The sequence below is a fragment of the Otolemur garnettii genome, unplaced genomic scaffold, assembly GCF_000181295.1.
Source record: "Otolemur garnettii isolate 467f Iridium unplaced genomic scaffold, OtoGar3 scaffold00054, whole genome shotgun sequence".
Taxonomy (NCBI): domain Eukaryota; kingdom Metazoa; phylum Chordata; class Mammalia; order Primates; family Galagidae; genus Otolemur; species Otolemur garnettii.
In genome coordinates, this window is record NW_003852449.1 from 2,672,669 (window position 1) to 2,691,337 (window position 18,669).

Genomic DNA, 18,669 nt, shown 5'->3' on the forward strand with positions numbered 1-18,669 from the left:
TCTCCAAAAAAAAAAAAAAAACTTTAAAGTTGTCAATTCTTTCTGAACTATAAATGTAGAGGCAATATTACTAAAAATATCTACAAGACTCTTTCCAATAATTCCATACTAGAAAATAACTGTAAAAACTCTCCAGGAAAATTGTAGAACATTATTAATGAGGGGATCCTGAGCTATAAAGTAAGATAAAATTGCAGTCTTTTACATTGTTTATACAGATGCATTCATAAACAGATCAGTGGAACAGAATAAAGTCCAGAAGCAGAACCAAAAATACAATATAAAGCAGATCCAAATAAATATCAGGCAGACAATAAAATAGCATTCCAGGCTCAGCCCAGGCTCACACCTCTAACCCTAGTACTCTGGGAGGACTGCTTGAGCTCAGGAGTTCAGTACCAGCCTGAGGAAGATGCAGACCCCATCTCTACCACAAATAGAAAAGTTAGTCAAAGGTGGTGGCAGGTGCCTCTAGTCCCAGCTACTTGGGAGGCTGAGGCAGGAGGATTGCTTGAGCCTAGGAGTTTGAGGTTGCTGTGAGCTAGGCTGATGCCTGGCACTCTACCCAGGGTGCCAAAGTGAGACTGTCTCAAAAAAAGGTATTTCAAATCAGTGGGCTAACAACAGATTTCCTTATTAACACAAAGAGCTCTTACTAACCAGTGAGAAAAAGACCAACAACTGATAGAAAAATAGGCAAAGAACACCAATGAGCAAGTCACACGAAAAAATAAATACAAAGAATCCAAACATAGGAAAGAAGCTCCAAACTGATTCCATCAACGTGAAGCAAATTAAAACCAAAAGGAACTGCCCCTTTTACCACCAGGATAGCAAAGATCAAAAACTTTAATGAGTGACTTTTGGCTACTGGTACAGATTAGGGTAGGAGGAAACAGTCACTCCTTGTTTCCTGACAGTGTAAGTTTACGCTATTTCACCATTTTAGAGGTAGTTTGGAAACACCTACCAAATTTCAAATGTACTCTAACCCAGCAATTTTGCTATAATGAATTATCTTACAGGTATACTCACATACACAAAAATGTACCTATCAGGATGTTTTTCCAGTTTATAATCATGAAATGGTAGAAATAACCTAAAGTTCCTTAAATAAGCAATGGACCATATAAAATTGTGATTATATATATTATAAAAATACTAAGCAGGTAGGCCTAAATGATACATATGTTACAGAATGATCTTTCAGACATACTGTTAAGGAGACTTACTTTACACTGTATTCTTCTTAGGCACTGTTTAATTTTAATTTTTTTAACTACACGCTTATTTGACTTTTTTAAATGCAAAATACAAAAATTAATTTAAAAAATATGGTAATAGGTAAAGAAATTTGTAAAATTAGCTATTTTTATAATCTATAAAAGCAATTTTCAAAAAATTTTACTTAAGCTGAAGACAGAGATACCACTGCTCCTCTCTTAAGTAAAAATGAAAATTAAACATTTTTTAAAAATTTAAACTTTGATGGCTTGGTACCTGTAGCACAGTAGTTACAGCGCCAGCCACATACAACAAGTCTGGTGGGTTCGAACCGGACCAGGACCAATTGAACAACAATGACAACTGCAACAAAAAATAGGCATTGTGGTGGGTGCCTGTAGTCCCAGCTACCTGGGAGGCTGAGGCAAGAGAATCACTTAAGCCCAAGAATTTGAGGTTGCTGTGAGCTGTGATGCCATAGCACTCTACTGAGGGCAACATAGTGAGACTCTGTCTCAAAAAAAAAAAAAAAAATTAAACTTTGATAAATTAAACCATTTTGCAATGCTCTTGGTTATATGAACTTCATTTCTGCAATTAGCCAGCCTATAATTGTCTCTCTTGGAAAATACTGAATACCTGGTCTAATGAGATTAATTCAGAGGTTTATACATTATTTTGTCTTTCTCAGTATGTCTGCCGGCTACTAACAAAATTTGAAACACGGGACAGATAAACAGAGAATAAAAAGCTGCTATATTTTGTATACTTAACCTCCCTTATCCTCTGTATGATCAAAATAGAGAAAACTTAGAAATTTCTAAGCAATTATCTTACCTTAGGGTGTTATTAACAATGTGTTTTTAGACCTTTTTTTCTTGGCAATGACAGTTTTTAAAAAAAATAAGTAAGTAAAAGAGATGTTATAAAGAATCAAAAATTCTATACCTAAATGACATGGACAAAAGATCTTAGTGTCTTACTTTCTGACTGCCCTAAAGAAGAAGAAAAGAGAATTCACCTGCAGTTGATGGACAAATCCAACATTAGGATTAATACAAAATCTTCTTTCTTGAACATAAGCAAATGCATCTCTTAAAAAAGAAAAAGGAAATTAATGTGATAGTATTATTTCATGTACATTTCCCAGAATTTACCATAAGTAAGAACTTACCTAAAAATTTACCTAAACAGGAGAGCACAATCATACAGCTTAACAGTAGTGAGTCACAGTGGAAAAAGTATGATTAGAAAGCTGCGCATCCTAGGGGGACTTGATCAACTTCTCTAACCTTTATCTTTCTCACTTATTTTCACTATTATTACGACAAGATTCCAAATAATAAAGAAAATATAGAAAATGTAAGTCCATCAATGCATCTTTTCAAGTAAATAAAGCATTCATATTCAAATTATATTCAAGAACTGACACTTGTAAACAAAGTATTCTATTACAATTTAAACATAAAGAGGGAGTAAAAAAGAAAGAGATGTGAACCATTACTACAAGATTTCTAGCTGGGGCTTGGCGCCAGCCACATATACTAAGGCTGGCAGGTTCAAACCTGGCCTGGGCCAGCTAAAATCAACAGTGACAACTGCAAGAACAACAGAATAGCTGGGTATTGTGGCGGGTGCCTGTAGTCCCAGCTACTTGAGAGGCTGAGGCAAGAGAATTGCTTAAGCCCAGGAGTTTGAGGTTGCTATGAGCTGTGACGCCACAGCATTCCACTGAGAGCAACGTGGTGAGACTGTCTCAAAAAAAAAAAAAAAAAAAAAAAAGATTTTTAGCTGGTAAAACAAGACAAACTCAGAAAGGAAATAAATGTGCACTTGGTCATGTTTTTGCTTAGTTTTAAGGCAAGAAGCTTATGACCTCTCTTCCCCTTTAAAAATCTATGTAGTATAAGCATAGAAAAGATGATTTTTGATTACAAAGACTACCCCAAATTGTGAAGAGATGCTACAAAAAGTTCCTAGGTAATTTTTCATCCAACTATTGTTAAAGAAGAACATAATAAATTAGTTTTTTAAACAAGGAAAGCACTAACAAACACATAAGTCCAAGTGTTTTTAAAATCAGAACCAATTCCCCCATGGTTAATCCATCTATAATAGACTAATCATCTATGCTATCTTGGCATCTTAAAATAACAAATTAGCAACAGCTCCATAAAACAGAAAATACAGATATATTAGCCTAAGCAGATTTATACAGGTAGACACGTTAAGTGACTACCCATGGGATAGGGTCTGCCTAATCAAGTATGACTACAAGAAAGTCAGGTATTATTCATTTCAAACTCCCAAGCCATCCCTATGACGTTTCACTTTAATGAGAATTTAAATCGCGGCTAGGTTTCAGAGCACTTTCTTACCTGTACTTCATTCCAAATGTCTCCATAATGTATGCAATAACAAAGGCAGCACTGGAGAAGGAGAAAAATTTTTAGGGAACACCAGAAAGCACAACTCAATAATTAACTGTGAGACAGAGAGAGGTGATCCCTGCTTCCATACCTTCTGGAAATCCCTGCATTTCCATGCACAAGGACTTTTCCTGAAAAATAATGAACAGTTACTTTGACAGAAAAACACCTGAGTCAGCAGCTGAAATATACTGAAACCACATATCATAACAGTAGTGAAACAGAATCTCTGTTAATTTACATCATATACATACTACTTGGATATTTATTAATTTTCAAACTTTTAAAATTTATATTAACTGTGTAAAGAATGCAACAGACTTTTAGATTAAAGATATTTAAAGCTCATAGAGATCTGAAAACAGTTCTACAGGGATATTTAAGAAAGCTTATCCAAATACAAATTTGGGAGTAATCTAACATATAATCACAAATTCTGTATGCTGGATTTAAGACAAATACCAACTAAAAACTTAAAAAAAAAATCTCCTAAAAATAAACATTAGGAAGTATTATTTACCTCCAGTTTGTAAGCTCTCATCAATAAATTCTTTAGTCTGAAGGCAAAAGATAATGTGTTACAATAAAAAACATGGATTAACATAAGCATAAAATACAGATAGGGAATCAAAATGAAATGTATTGAGAATAATTTCCTCCTAATTTATAACATACACATAAAAATGATCTTAATCCAAGAATTTAAAAAATGCTACAAATAGAACTATTGTTAAGTAAAAAACATTATACAGGAGTTAAAATTTAATTCAAATCTAATAAATTCAATAAGTGATTTCTCAAATTTTTGGAGATAATAAAAATATTTTTACAAATGTTTTCTTTAAAAAGCCATCACACAATTTTCAATCATAACGAAGAATAATCTCCTAAAAAGAATTTTACAATGACAGCTAAGAGGTTAAATCATAAATAAATTTAAAGGATACTTTTAAAATACTGATACTTACCATAGGGAAAAATCGTATTATATTTTCAACTGGATTATCTGCAATGTCTAATACTAAATATCTGAAAATAGAATATTTTGTGTTAAGCAGACTTCAAATAAAACTCTTTATGTATAAAAAAATTAACTTTGAATATTTTTTGAAAACCGTGAAAAGAATGCAAAACAACTTTCAAAGTATCACATTCCCAACAACTACGTCATAGATTTTTATCATGCTTGAAGGCATATATAACCTTACACATTTAAAACCTTAAACAACATGTTAATATCTCTAATATTTCAGTATAAAACAATCCATATTTAAAACAGAAGAAAAACATAAGCAAGAAAAAACTTTCCTGTGTACCTAGAAAAAAGTCAAAAAGTATCCCTAAACATTGCTATTCTTTTATTTCTACTAATTTCCCTAAGACCAGGAGATTGTTTTCTAAGTGATCCTATGACCCCCTGCTCATAACCTTACAAGAAGACATTCTGGAGAAATCCCGAAGTCTGACTCAGAAAGAGCTCATAAAATCAGAAGGTGCTACTGACGGAACTGTTCATGGGCCAAAGATTCATTGTTGGTAAGGCAAAAGGCAGCTAAGAGAACACATGACTTGAAATTTGACACTTTATAAAACATTTAAAATAAGGCATTATAAATAAGCTAGGCTTATTTTATTTTTTTAAAGTGTCCATTCCACTTGTTTATTAACACAACTAAAGGCAATTCACTCAGTTATGAAATCAGTTTTTAAGGTCTATTTTGCTTTAAAAATTACAGTTCTCCCATGACCATGTAGGTGTTGACAACTTTAAAAATCAGGACTTGGGCTCGGCGCCTATAGCTCAACCGGCTAAGGCGCCAGCCACGTACACCTAAGGTGGTGGGTTCGAATCCCCAGCCCGGACCCGCCAAACAACAATGACGCTGCAACCAAAAAAAATAGCCGGGCGTTGTGGCGGGTGCCTGTGGTCCCAGCTACTTGGGAGGCGGAGGCAGGAGACTCGCTTGAGCCCAGGAGCTGGAGGTTGCTGTGAGCTGTAATGCCATGGCACTCTACCCAGGGGGATAGCTTGAGGCTCTGTCTCAAAAAAAAAAAAAAAAAAATCAGGACTTGGGGCTCGGCGCCTGTGGCTCAAGCGGCTAAGGTGCCAGCCACGTACACCTAAGGTGGTGGGTTAGTATCCCCAGCCCGGGCCCACCAAAAAACAATGATGGCTGCAACCAAAAAATGGCCAGGCATTGTGGCGGGCACCTGTAGTCCCAGCTACTTGGGAGGCTGAGGCAGGAGACTCGCTTGAGCCCAGGAGTTTGAGGTTGCTGTGAGCGTGATGCCATGGCACTCTACCCAGGGGGACAGCTTGAGGCTCCATCTCAAAAAAAAAAAAAAAATCAGGACTTGGGCAGTGCCTGTGGCTCAGTGAGTAGGGCACTAGCCCCATATACCAAGGGTGGCGGGTTCAAACCCTGCCCGGGCCAAACTGCAACAACAAAAAAATAGCCGGGCGTTGTGGCAGGCGCCTGTAGTCCCAGCTACTTGGAAGGCTGAGGCAAGAGAGTCACCTAAGCTCAGGAGTTGGAGGTTGCTATGAGCTGTGTGACGCTGCCCGGGCACTCTACCAAGGGCGATAAAATGAGACTGTCTCTAAAAAAAAAAAAAATCAGGACTTAATACAGAGATGCTGAAGCCACACATCTGAGGAAAATCCTGTTTAACCCACATGGACTCTGACAAAGACTGTATTCTAAAGTGACTGGGAAGTCCTGCTCTAAGCAATGCTTTGGGAGGATTGCATACAGAGGATTTCAGAGTCAGACTAAAACATTCTGTGCATGCCCTCTCCAGTGTCAAGAACTTCTAGTACAACTATCAATCTATAAGAAACTAGTATTTTTAAGTTTAAGGAGAAATAGTTCTTCCATCAGAATAAAGAACCTGTTCCCAGAACATCTGGTTAATGTCAAATTAAAACTATATAAGATGCTATTTTTCTTCCATCAGACTTGGAAAACTATATAAAATCTTTCATAATTCTGTCTTGGAGAGATATCAAAGGAATAGTCACTCTCTATACTTGGTAGAGGGAATGTAAACTGAGAGAACTCACTAGAAGGCAGTTTACAACACCAAAATCTTAAATGTTCATATTTGTAGATCTAGCAATTTTATTACAAATTTATACTAACAATATACCCATACATGAATGAAACAACATGTACAGGGATAGTCATTACATACCACAAATGTTAGTAAAAGTCTGAAAATAATATATTCAACAGTGACTAAATTTTGCCATAGTCATAAAATGGATTAAATACAACTTAAAAAGAATAAAGCAGCTTTATATAAGTACTTTTATAAAGCAAGCTCCAAAAAATATAAAGTAAAAAAAGCCAGTGTAGGCTAGGCATGGTGGCTCACACCTATAATCCTGGTACTCTGGGAGGCTGAGGCAGGAGGATTCCTTGAGCTTGAGAGTTTAAGACCAGCCTGAGCAAGAGCAAGACCTGGTCTCTGCTAAAAATAGAAAAATTAGCTAGGTGTTGTAGTGGGTGCCTGTAGTCCTACCTACATGGGAGGCTAAGGCAGGAGGATCATTTGAGCCCAGGAATTCAAGGTTGCTGTGAGCTAGGCTGATACCATGGCACTCTATCTCTATCCCAGATGACAGAGTAAGACTCCATCTCAAAAAAAAAAAAAGGGCCAGTGTAAAAAATGAAAGTTATCTGTAAGACTATGCTTGTATGCATAACACAATAGTGGAACGGTACTCAATAAAGGGGTAACATCAGTACCTCAAGGGAGGGAACTCAGTATCTAGGGGATGGGAATAGGAAAACCTACTTTTCAGTATACATTCATTTGAATTTTTAGATTTCTGCATTATGAGAATGAATTATTTAAATACTATTTCATTTTTATTTATTTATTTATTTTGAGACAGAGCCTCAAGCTGTCGCCCTGGGTAGAGTGCTGTGGCATCACAGCTCACAGCAACCTCCAACTCCTGGGCTCAAGGATTCTCCTGCCTTTGCCTCCCAAGTAGCCAGCTACAACCCCTGGCTATTTTTTGGTTGCAGCCATAATTGTTGCTTGGTGGGCCTGGGCTGGATTCGAACCCACCAACTCAGGTGTATGTGGATGGCGCCTTAGCCATTTGAGCCACAGGTGCCGAGCCTTAAATACTATTTTAAACAAAATTTATTCTAAAAATTATGTCCTGGATGACCCACTTTTACAAACTGGATTTGTGCAAAAGAAAGTTTGATAACATAAAACCTGAAATAAAACTTCATTAAATATTTGCTACTCTGAACATATTTTATAAACTATACCAATATTATTTTTTTTGAGACAGAGTCTTAGTTTGTCGCCCTCGGTAGAGTGCCATGATGTCACAGCTCACAGGAACCTCAAACTCTTGGGCTTAAGCAATTCTCTTGCCTCAGCCCCCCAAGTAGCTGGGACTACAGGCACCCACCACAATGCCCAGCTATTTTTTGTTGCAGTTGTCACTGCTGTTTTAGCTGGCCAGGGCCAGATTCAAACCCGCCACCCTCCATATATGGGTCTGGCACCCTACTCACTGAGCAACAGACGCTGCCATATAGTAATCATTCTTACCTAAATAATTGTTGAAAATTTGGTTTAATAAAGTTTGCTTCAATATTTTGTCGTATGCATATTATATGAGTTATTCCATGTTTCTGTAGTATAGGTAGCTGTAAAGAAAAAAAAAGAAAGAAAAAAGGGGGTTAGAGAAGAGAAATAGTTTAAAATATAAAAGTCATCATACTATAATACAGATGTTTGAGAATACACAAACTCACATTTGTGCCTTGAATCCAGGATAGTAAAGCTGATTTTATAATAAAATCCTGAAGTGATCAGCAAGACATTTCAAGATTAGATTAATAGAAATATTTTGTATCTATAACTTCAGAGCTTGACGGGACCTTCAGGTATAGTGTTTGGGACACAGAGCAAGTGGTTAGCAAACAGTAGCGACACACACTGGACTGTAACCATCACTCTTTAGAGGGGACTACTGAAACACAAGGCAGTACATTACCCAACATTCCAACATAGAGACCTGAGCCCAAACCTCAAGACTACCCCCACCCCCTCAATACCTTTGTCTGTTACAACCCAGAGTTAACTTACATAATACACAGAATCTAATTAATCTTTCACCGCTTAAAAATTCTTCTATAGTATGAAAATGGCAACTCCAATGTCATCTTATTATATTCTATACAGGTTGGGCTAATCACTTATCCAAAATGGTTGAGACTAGATGTAACCAGGAGTGTTTTAGATTTCAGATTTTGAGATATTTGCATATACATAATAAGATATCATGGTAGCAACCTGATTTTGGACTTCCCAGCCTCTAAATGTAAACACAAAATTCACTGTTCCATCATCAACATTCAAAAAGTTTCAAATTTTGGAGGATTTAAGATTTTCCTATTAAAGGTTCTCAACCTACAGTGCTTTGGGCTGTATATTTAAAGCAAATTTAACATGACAATTCTAGAAATTACCAAGTAATAAATCTTTATTTTAAATGCAAGTCAGTATAGGTTTCAGTGAGTTTATAGACAACATGTTATTTTACCAGTTAGAACATCAAATTCCATGAGAGCTAAGGATTCTGTATTTTTAATGACTCATAGTAAATATGTAAAATATATTTAACAGTTCACATTAATTATCAAATATGTGTAACATAGTTAAGTTGTTCAATGAATGAATGAACATATCATGCTGACATAAGAAATCAGAATAACCTTGAATTATCTATGACACCTCCAATTTATAATTCTGTGTATTTAATTCCCACTTTCTACATTAAATAGTTTAGAACAGTGGTATTAATTCACAAGAGAATAAAAAATAATTTGTGTTTTGAACTGATTGTTTGGGTCACCTCAAATTCACCTGTTGAAGCCCTTACCCTCAAGATGTAATGGTATTAGGAGGTGGGGCTTTTAGGGGGGCAATCAATTTTAGATGAGGCCATGAGGATTGCCACGTGAGAATACACAAAAAGGGCAGGGGTCTGCACGCCGGGAAGAGGGCGCTCATCAGAACTGCACCATGGTGGCAACCCACGATGGACCTCCAGCCTCCAGAACTGAAGAGGAATAAATGCCTGCTGTTTTCAGCCACACAGTCTATGGCATTTTGTTACAGCAGCCTAAGCTGAGACAATACAGTCTTTGAAAGTTTTAAATGTTGATTTCTGCAGCATACTTTAGAGAATATGCCAACATTCATTCCTTGGTTTACATGTGATGATCTATGATGGAGTTTCCCTACTTTATTTATCTATCTTTGTATTTCCTGAATACATCCTGAATTAGGGAAAGTAAGGTTAGCTTTTGGCAGAATTAATCATCAATTAATCTTCTATGTTCATATTTATGCCAACCTCCAAAATAAAAAATTTTTTTTTTGAGACAGAGCCTTAAGCTGTCGCCCTGTGTAGAGTGCTATGCCATCACAGCTCACAGCAACCTCCAACTCCTGGGCTCAAGCAATTCTCTTGCCTCAGCCTCCCAAGTAGTTGGGACTACAGGTGCCCACCACAATGCCCAGCTATTTTTTGGTTGTAGTTGTCATCGTTGTCTGGCAGGCCTGGGCTGGATTCCAACCCACCAGCTCTGGTATATGTGGCTGACACCTTAGCTGCTTGAACTACAGGCACTGAGCTTCCAAAATGAATTCAATATTCATTCCTTAGTTTATACGTGATGATCTATAATGGAGTTTCCCTACTTTATTAATGAGAGAAAGTACAAGATGACACATACAATCATGGATAAAACCTATTTTATTTTATTTTTCCAAAGTCTCAAAAAATAGACAACTAATATTTATAAATAAAAATAGAAGATAATTTCAAAAAACAGATCATGCCAAATCTTATAGACAACAGAAAAAGAAGAAATACTTCAAATTCATTCTACTTCATCTGGATATACCTGATATTAAAATTGGAAAAAAAAATTATTATAAAGGAAAATTACAAACATATTTCACTTATAAATGAGGATGCAATATCCTAAACAACATATTAACAAGTTGAATTAAAAATTATTGTTTAAATAATGTACTTTGGTCAAAATTAAATCCAATTTATGTGAGAATTAGTCACTATTTTCTTTTCTTTTTTTTCTTTTCCTTTCCACCACCCCATCCTTCCTTCTCCCTGTCTGCTCTCCCCTCCCCCAGCCTCCACTATGTCATTAATTGTCCTCATATCAAAGTTGAATACATAGGATTCATGCTTCTCCATTCCTGTGATGCTTCACTAAGAATAATGTGTTCCACCTCCATCCAGGTTAATACAAATGCTGCAAAATCTCCATTTTTTTAATGGCTGAATAGTATTCCATGGTATCCATATACCACAGCTTGCCAGTCCACTCCTGGGTTAAGGTGCATTTAGGCTATTTCCACATTTTAGCAATTGTAAATTGAGCTGCGATAAACATTTATAAAAACCTATTTTAAAATGCTCTTAAAGTCCATTAACTATTGCTAAATAAAAACAAACATCAAAAAATAGAATTCTAATGTAATGGCAAGTAGGATATTTTTCTTTTTTTTTTTGAGACAGAATTTTACTTTGTCACCCTCAGTAGAGTGCTGTGGCATCATAGTTCACAGCAACCTCCAACCCCTGAGCTTAGGTGATTCTCTTGCCTCAGCCTCCGAAGTAGCTGGGACTACAGGTGCCTGCCATAATTCCCAGCTATTTTTTGTTGCAGTTTGGACAGGGCCAGGTTCAAACCCGCTACCCTCAGTATATGGGACCAGTGCCCTACCCACTGAGCCACAACAGCTGCCCTTCAATGGATTTTTTTATATAAAGCAAATTATGTTCTTACCTTATATCTACGAACACTAGAAACGTCTTTCAAAATGAAATAGTTCATAAGTTGCCAGAGCCTAAATGTGTCCCTTTTGTTTAAACTGTCCTTGAACGTAATAAAAGATATGCTTACATAGGCTAGGCACAGTGGCTCATGCCTATAATTCCAGCACTCTGGGAGGCCCAGACAGGAGGACTGCTTGAAACCAGGAGTTCAAGACCAGACTAGGCAACATACCAAGACCCTGTGCCTAAAAATATTAAAAAGCAACCAAACTAGCCAGTTTAACTGTGTGCCTGTAGTCCCAGCTACCCAGGAGGCTGAGGCAGAAGGATTATCTGAACCTAACAGTTTGAGATTAGCAGTGAGCTATGATCATGCACTACACTTCAGCCTGGACTACAGAGTGAGACCTTGTCTCTTAATAAAAAACAACAGAAAGGCATCTGTAAGTAAATGAATCTTTTTTTTTTTTTTGCAGTTTTTGGCCGGTGCTGGGTTTGAACCTGCCACCTCCAGCATATGGGGCTGGTGCTCTATTCCTTTGAGCCACAGGCGCCACCCTAAGTAAATGAATCTTTTAAAAGGAGTTTATTCACTTAAGTTTATTTATCCCATTATTTTTGTTTGTTTTGGATGATAGTATCTATAGTTACCTGCCCTGTCCTTCCTCTAGCACTTATTTTCACCAACTCCCCATATTTCCTTCTTAGCTGTATATCATCAAAATGAGCAGAGTTACTCTTATTCATACCTCAACAGTTAAAAAAAATTTCTAGTTTCAAGATGAATAACTCTTTTTAAAACTCCCACTCTCCCAAAATCTGTGAGAACATCAAATTATATCATGGAGACAGCATATACTACTTAACTGTACTAAATAGGCAAGGTATTAAAGAAGACATTTGTGACACAATGTTTGGCATTAAAAGTCAAAGAGAATTAGCATTGTCATAATTCATAGAGCTGAATGCATTAGAAGTGGCAAGAACGTTGCTTTATAAACTGAAACCTACCTATTTTAACTGAAGAAGTCTATTACTGTTGGACTATATATGGGACATTAATATAGGCTGAGTATCTCTTCTCTGAAATGCTTGGGACCAGAAGGGTTTTAAGTGGTGGATTTGGGAATATTTGCATTATACTTAATGGCTGAGCATTCCAAATACAAAAATCTCAAATCTGAAATGTTCTAATGAATATTTCTTTTGAGTGACTTGTTGGTGCTCAAAACGTTTTGGATTTGGAACATTTCAGATTTCAGATTAGGGATGCTAACCTGTGCTTTCCAACCTGGAGCAGCAACTTCTGTAAAGTCTAGAAAAACAGAAATGAAATGAATCACTTCCAATTAAAATCATATCCTCTTAACCCTTAACAAGGAAAGGTTAACTAAAATGTTACAATTCCTCAATTTGCACTTTAACTATATATCACTTGTTCTAAAGCTATGATTAGCAATTAGCAAATAGATGTCTAATGTTTCATAGTAAATCAGTTACTAATTGTCAAATTTTGGGTAAATCTTTCAAACACATGGTCTTTATGAGGAGAATAAAACATAAAACCTCATTTGTGATTTGTGGTGGAAACACTTGCAAACAGATGGTCCTGTAAAATTAGAGCAGAAGATACTCGGGAGTGGCAAATACTGTTAACATACAGTGTTTCTGGATGTTCTCTTTAATAAGACTCTTTATTACTAAGAAACTTACCCAACAGAACCTGGTTAATGAAGTCTTGATGAACCTAACCTAAAATTCATACCTTGCTTTTCATAGCAGAAGAATATGGGCCTAAGAACAATCCAGGTAAAATTTCCTAGGAAAAAAAAATGAGATACTTACTATAAGCAATTTAAATCTACACAAACCAATGTACCACATAACTGAATTTGTGGGGTGTTTTCATAGTTGTTACAATTTGCTTAAAAGTTTGCCACTTAGGAAGCATTTCCTAGCCACACTGAGCCAATGATTAGAAAGAGAAATATAGATGTGCCTTATAATATCAAATGAGACCTTCCCAGTTTAAACACAGTTCTGAAAAGTCAGATATTTGAACTTCCACAGTGTTTTCTATAAGAAGTTTGGGTAGAATTAGTATACTGTATTGTTGCCTTTTAGATTAATAAGACTTCTCTGATTTTACTTCTCTTTTCTACTATAATCTAGAAATAAAACAGACACAGAAGAAATCATCCCTTGGAATTACATAAGACCTTATTTACCCAAAACAAAAGCAGCACAAAATACACAGGATTAGAGTTATAACCTGTAGTTAATAGAAGCAAACGCTTACTGTAAGGTAAAAAGTCCAGTATCAAATATTTGCCTGTTGACAAAGTTTAACAATTTAAAGTACCTTCCAAATGCTCAGTTCACATTTATTCTATGTAAATTCAATATAGAAAGCTTTTGGTCTAGATATATCATATCCTAGATATCAATATAATACTGTAATTCTGAACTTAGTTCTATGAGACGTCATAATTATTTGTGTGTAAGACTGATTTCTCCCATCAGCTTCTTGTGGGCAGAAACTGCATTTTGCTCATCTTTGCATTCCTCATAGCACTAAGTACACATGTAATGCCTCAGAGGTACTGACATCATCATTAAAAAGTAAATTTGCATTAAGAAAGACAAAAGATTTTTAGAAGGAAAGGTATTCCCAAGAATGAGAAATTACTTAATCCTGGGGCTTATCGGGTTGAATATAGGAAAAAAACCTGCTATGCAGGTTAGATACCATTTTAATTGATTCCAAACTGGAAGTGCTCTACTCAGTCTTCTGGGCAACTTAATTATGAAATTTGATTGAGAAACAAACACAAAAATGAACAACTGGCTCAGTGCCCATAGCACAGTGGTTATAGCACCAGCCACACACACCAAGGCTGGCAGGGTATTTAAATAACCCAGCCTGGGCCAGCTAACTAACAATGATAACTGCAACAAAAAAATAGCCAAGCGATGGTGGGTGCCTGTAGTTCCAGCTACTTAGAAGGCTGAAGCAAGAGAATCACTTAAGCCCAAGTGTTTGAGGTTGCTGTGAGCTGTGACACCATGGCACTCTACCAAGGGCAACATAATAAGACTCTGTCTCAAAAACAAAAGGCGGGGCAGGGCTTGTGACTCAAAGGAGTAGGACGCCGCCCCATATGCCAGAGGTGGTGGGTTTAAACCCAGCCCCGGCCAAAAACTGCAAAAAAAAAAAGAACTACTATTTAAAAGTCTGATTGCCATATAGTCAACTCTCCTAGACAAAGAAAGCAAACTGCTTTCAGAAGGACTAAACACAGTATCCAATTTTTCAGATGAGGAAAGAGAAATTGACCGATACCTTTCTGGTTCCAATCTAATATTGTATCTTTTTAAAAATCTGAGATTAACCTTAAATATTTAAAATACTTGGCTTTTATTTAAAAATGATAATACCAGGGTAGTTTAAACAAACAAAACGTTTTCCTACCTGCATGTCTCGTCTCATAGGGTAGGTCCACTCCTTAAAAACAGAAGGAAAGCACAATAAAAGTAAATAACATTATAAAAAATATCCCTTAAAGACTAAAGATATGACATACAAGTTTTGGTTTTTTAAAAATTACATTATACTTTAAGAACACTCTATAAAAATACATCTAGTGGGGTTCACAAACATCTGCAAATATGAGAAAGATTAAAGTTTTCATTAAATAACTGGGCTTTCAAAATTACTATTATTATGTTACTTCACACAATAGATGAAATAGCTCATTAATCTTAAAAACAGATATTTCAGAAGATTCTCCCAAAACTGATCCTCTATATCAGAGATGTCAAATAGATTTTTTGTGACACCAGATTCAGGAAGTACCTGATCAATGAGCAATATCTATAATGGATGGATAAGAATAGCATTTGATAGGCATTTGTCATCCCTGATCTAAGATGCCAGATGCTGTCCAAACAGCCTTTCCTATTTCTCATTGGTCTTAAGACCGCTTAGTTCAATTCACTTCACACCTACCATAGAAGAGAATTCATTTTGCTCTTGTAATGCAGACCAACACAAAGAAGTTGGAAAATAACGTAAAATACCAATGACAAAAGATAGAAAACATTATAAAAGTTAGCAAAAGATAAAAGCAGGTATAGTGAACTGATATGAAGAATTAAATATAGCCTAGATCCAAGGGTACATGTGAATCTTTTTAAATGCAGAATATAAATGTCCTAACATAATAACTAAGAAAATGCCATGAAGGCTATGTTAACCAGTTTGGTGAAAATATTTCAAATTGTATATAAAACCAGCACACTGTACCCCATGACTGCATTAATGTACACAGCTATGATTTAATAATAAAAAAATAGATCTATATATCATCTAGATCAGGCGTCCTCCAACTACAGCCTGTGGGCCACATGCAGCCCACCTAGGACATTTATCTGGCCCGCTGGGTGTTTTTGCCGCTGCTGCCTGTCCTGCTTAGCAGCGTACTCGTCCTGGGGCCCGCAGTCCGGCCCTCCGACGGTCTGAGGGACAGTGAAATGGCCCCCTGTTTAAAAAGTTTGAGGACCCCTGGTCTAGATAGTCCTCATTTGTGGATGGACTAAAGCTTCTAAGTGGGATGTTTAAAACCCAAAATTATTAATAGTAATTAGATTCCCAAAGTAATCTGTAAAAGTTTACTTTAACTGTATTATGAAATATTCTAAAGCTCCTTGGGTGAGTCTACTCTACGGTCAGGATTAAAAAGCATCCTTCTAAATAAAGGATCTCCTAGGAGAAGGATCCTTAGACAGAGATATTAAATAATTCTTATCTTTAGTTCTGTGCTTTGGGAATCAAAAGAGAAAGGAAAATGGAAAGGGTTACGTGCAAGTTGCTAAACTGCAATTGAAATAAATTATATTTCACTTTCTATCAGAAGAGAAGATAAAATGTTAATTTTTGAATTATTAAAATCAATACCCCTAACTATACAACTAATCTCCTTAAAAATTGATACCGTAAGTTGTTCTTTTTTTCTTCCTTACATCCAAAAAACTACTGGTATCTTGCCACAAGTAAAACCAATCAAGATTCTTTCATTAACTGAATAAACGTGTTAAGTTTATGGTATACACCAGACACTATGTTAAATTAAAAAATAGTGGCAAATAAGACAGGAACTAAAAATGAGTGACTAAGCTCCCTTATGAAAGTTTCAGTATATAATGGAAAAAGACAATGATCAAAAATTTTAAGTATAATAACCATTACAGAGTTGGGTAGGAAAGTATGAAGTGCTACCACAACTGGCGAACTGAACTACTCTGGAGGACAAGGACAAGAGCAGGAAGAGTTGGTAAAATCATGGAAAGCTTCTCTGAAGGAGTTGTGCCTAATGTGGTATCTACCCCTACAGTAAGTTACTGATCAGATGAGGGGAAGGGGAGTGTGCTGGCAACCATGGGGGGGGGGTGGAAATGCAAAGGCCCTGAGGGGTGTGTGTTGGGGGGGAGGGAGTTAAAGCCCTCCAGAAACTGAGAGAAGATGAATATGGATAGGACTTACAAAGAACTGAGTAAGGGGGAAAGAAGCTGATAATGAGGTTAGAGAGGCAGGCAGATGCCAGATCACACAGGACCTTGAAGATAATGTTAAGGGTAGGAACATCACCCTGAAAACAATAGTAAATCACAGAAAACTTCTAAAGAAAGCAATGACAATCTTTTTGCAAACTGACAGATCTGTACTAAATTTTGTTAGCACTGTCCTATACATACAAAGAATGTCCTGACCAGTATTTCAAGAAACTTGGAAGTAATACTCTTATAGAGGTGATAGAATCACTGAGCTACCATAGCCTGATGACATTAATCATCAAGAGCATTCACTAAACGTGGCCTGTATCCTGTGTGGAAGAAACAATGCTGGCTGGTCACTCTAACTACATTAAGATCACTTGACACCTTATATATCTTGCTGGAAATTAGAAAATTAACATTCAGATTTTATTAGTTAATTATGAGTTACTATATGACCCTATTTATAGTTTTCGCTGCCCAGAAAGCACTCTTTACCTATAGAAATGCTTCCATGGTTTTGGTGGGAGGGCTGTCATGATAAACTTCATCTCTCCAACCAAGGAATTAAGAATATGACCTAGACTGGGCCCCTCACTGTATGCACAGCTTCCTGGCTATAATGACTGATCTAAAGTGTGGGCACATGATCTAAACTTGGCCAATCCCATAGATTTCATTACTGAACCTAGGAGAGGGGTAAGCAAGCTCTACAAAGACCTGACCCCAGAGCAGCTGATGCCTAAGCTCTACATCTTGGAGAAGCCAAGGACAAAGCAGAGCCCCTGAGAGAAAGTACAGACAAGTAGCCATGAGAGGCAGAGGCAGTTCTGATGCATTATAATACCTGGGTCTAGTTGAGACCTTGAGACTAGTGGCACCACTATTTTTGAGGATTTATTTACTTTTAAGTCCTTTTTTTCTTTGCTTAAGCTAATCTGAGCTTTTTTTGTTACCTGCAACCAAAAAAGAGACCAAACATACAATGTTATGAAATAAGAAATGAACGGGCTTTCAGTAGGCAACAACTGCATCACTAACAATTAGGCTTTAATTATTACTTCTGTCCCTGTGACATAATATGAAATATATATGGTTTTTGTCCCCAAATCTTGTCATAGCCCTCTAAAATCCTTGGAATTTCCTGAGTAATAGGAGTGTCTGTTGTTAAAAATATAAGCCACTTTTGAGCATAAATAAGTTTATACTAATTAAGGGTAAGGCCAATCACTAGGAAGACCAGGTGAGGGACACTCCAACATTCTGGCCCTTCTATGTGTTCAGCAATCCAGAAGCTTGTCAAGTTTCCAAAAGCGTTAATAAGCTTGATCTCTAGCTCCTCCTGCTCCATCCCCCTTTCTATAGCTTCAGGCTGAAAGTTCCAATCTTCTGATCAATCACCTGGTCTTCCTAGTGATTGGCCTTACCCTTAATTAGTATTTCTAAAGTTGCTTTCAGTGCTAAAATTAATGAATCATTTTGAGGCTACAAAAGCATATTCTTCATTTACATTATTGTATGTTAAAGTACAAATTCATTTTTTTTTTTTTTTTTTTGAGACAGAGCCTCAAGCCGTCCCCCTGGGTAGAGTGCCATGGCATTACAGCTCACAGCAAC

At 36.5% G+C, this 18,669-nt stretch overlaps 1 protein-coding gene across 1 annotated transcript in view; it reads right to left on the bottom strand.

The window, feature by feature from the left end:
• Positions 1 to 18,669, bottom strand: part of STYX (serine/threonine/tyrosine interacting protein) — a 33,507-nt gene that overhangs the window by 12,432 nt on the left and 2,406 nt on the right. Inside the window, exons 2-9 of the mRNA XM_003792137.3 lie at positions 14,972 to 15,004; positions 13,265 to 13,318; positions 8,235 to 8,332; positions 4,622 to 4,682; positions 4,174 to 4,210; positions 3,745 to 3,784; positions 3,603 to 3,653; positions 2,246 to 2,318 (exon numbers count right to left, since the gene is read on the bottom strand). Coding sequence (XP_003792185.1) covers positions 2,246 to 2,318; positions 3,603 to 3,653; positions 3,745 to 3,784; positions 4,174 to 4,210; positions 4,622 to 4,682; positions 8,235 to 8,332; positions 13,265 to 13,318; positions 14,972 to 15,004 — 447 coding nt within the window. The remainder of the gene's footprint in view (positions 1 to 2,245; positions 2,319 to 3,602; positions 3,654 to 3,744; positions 3,785 to 4,173; positions 4,211 to 4,621; positions 4,683 to 8,234; positions 8,333 to 13,264; positions 13,319 to 14,971; positions 15,005 to 18,669) is intronic.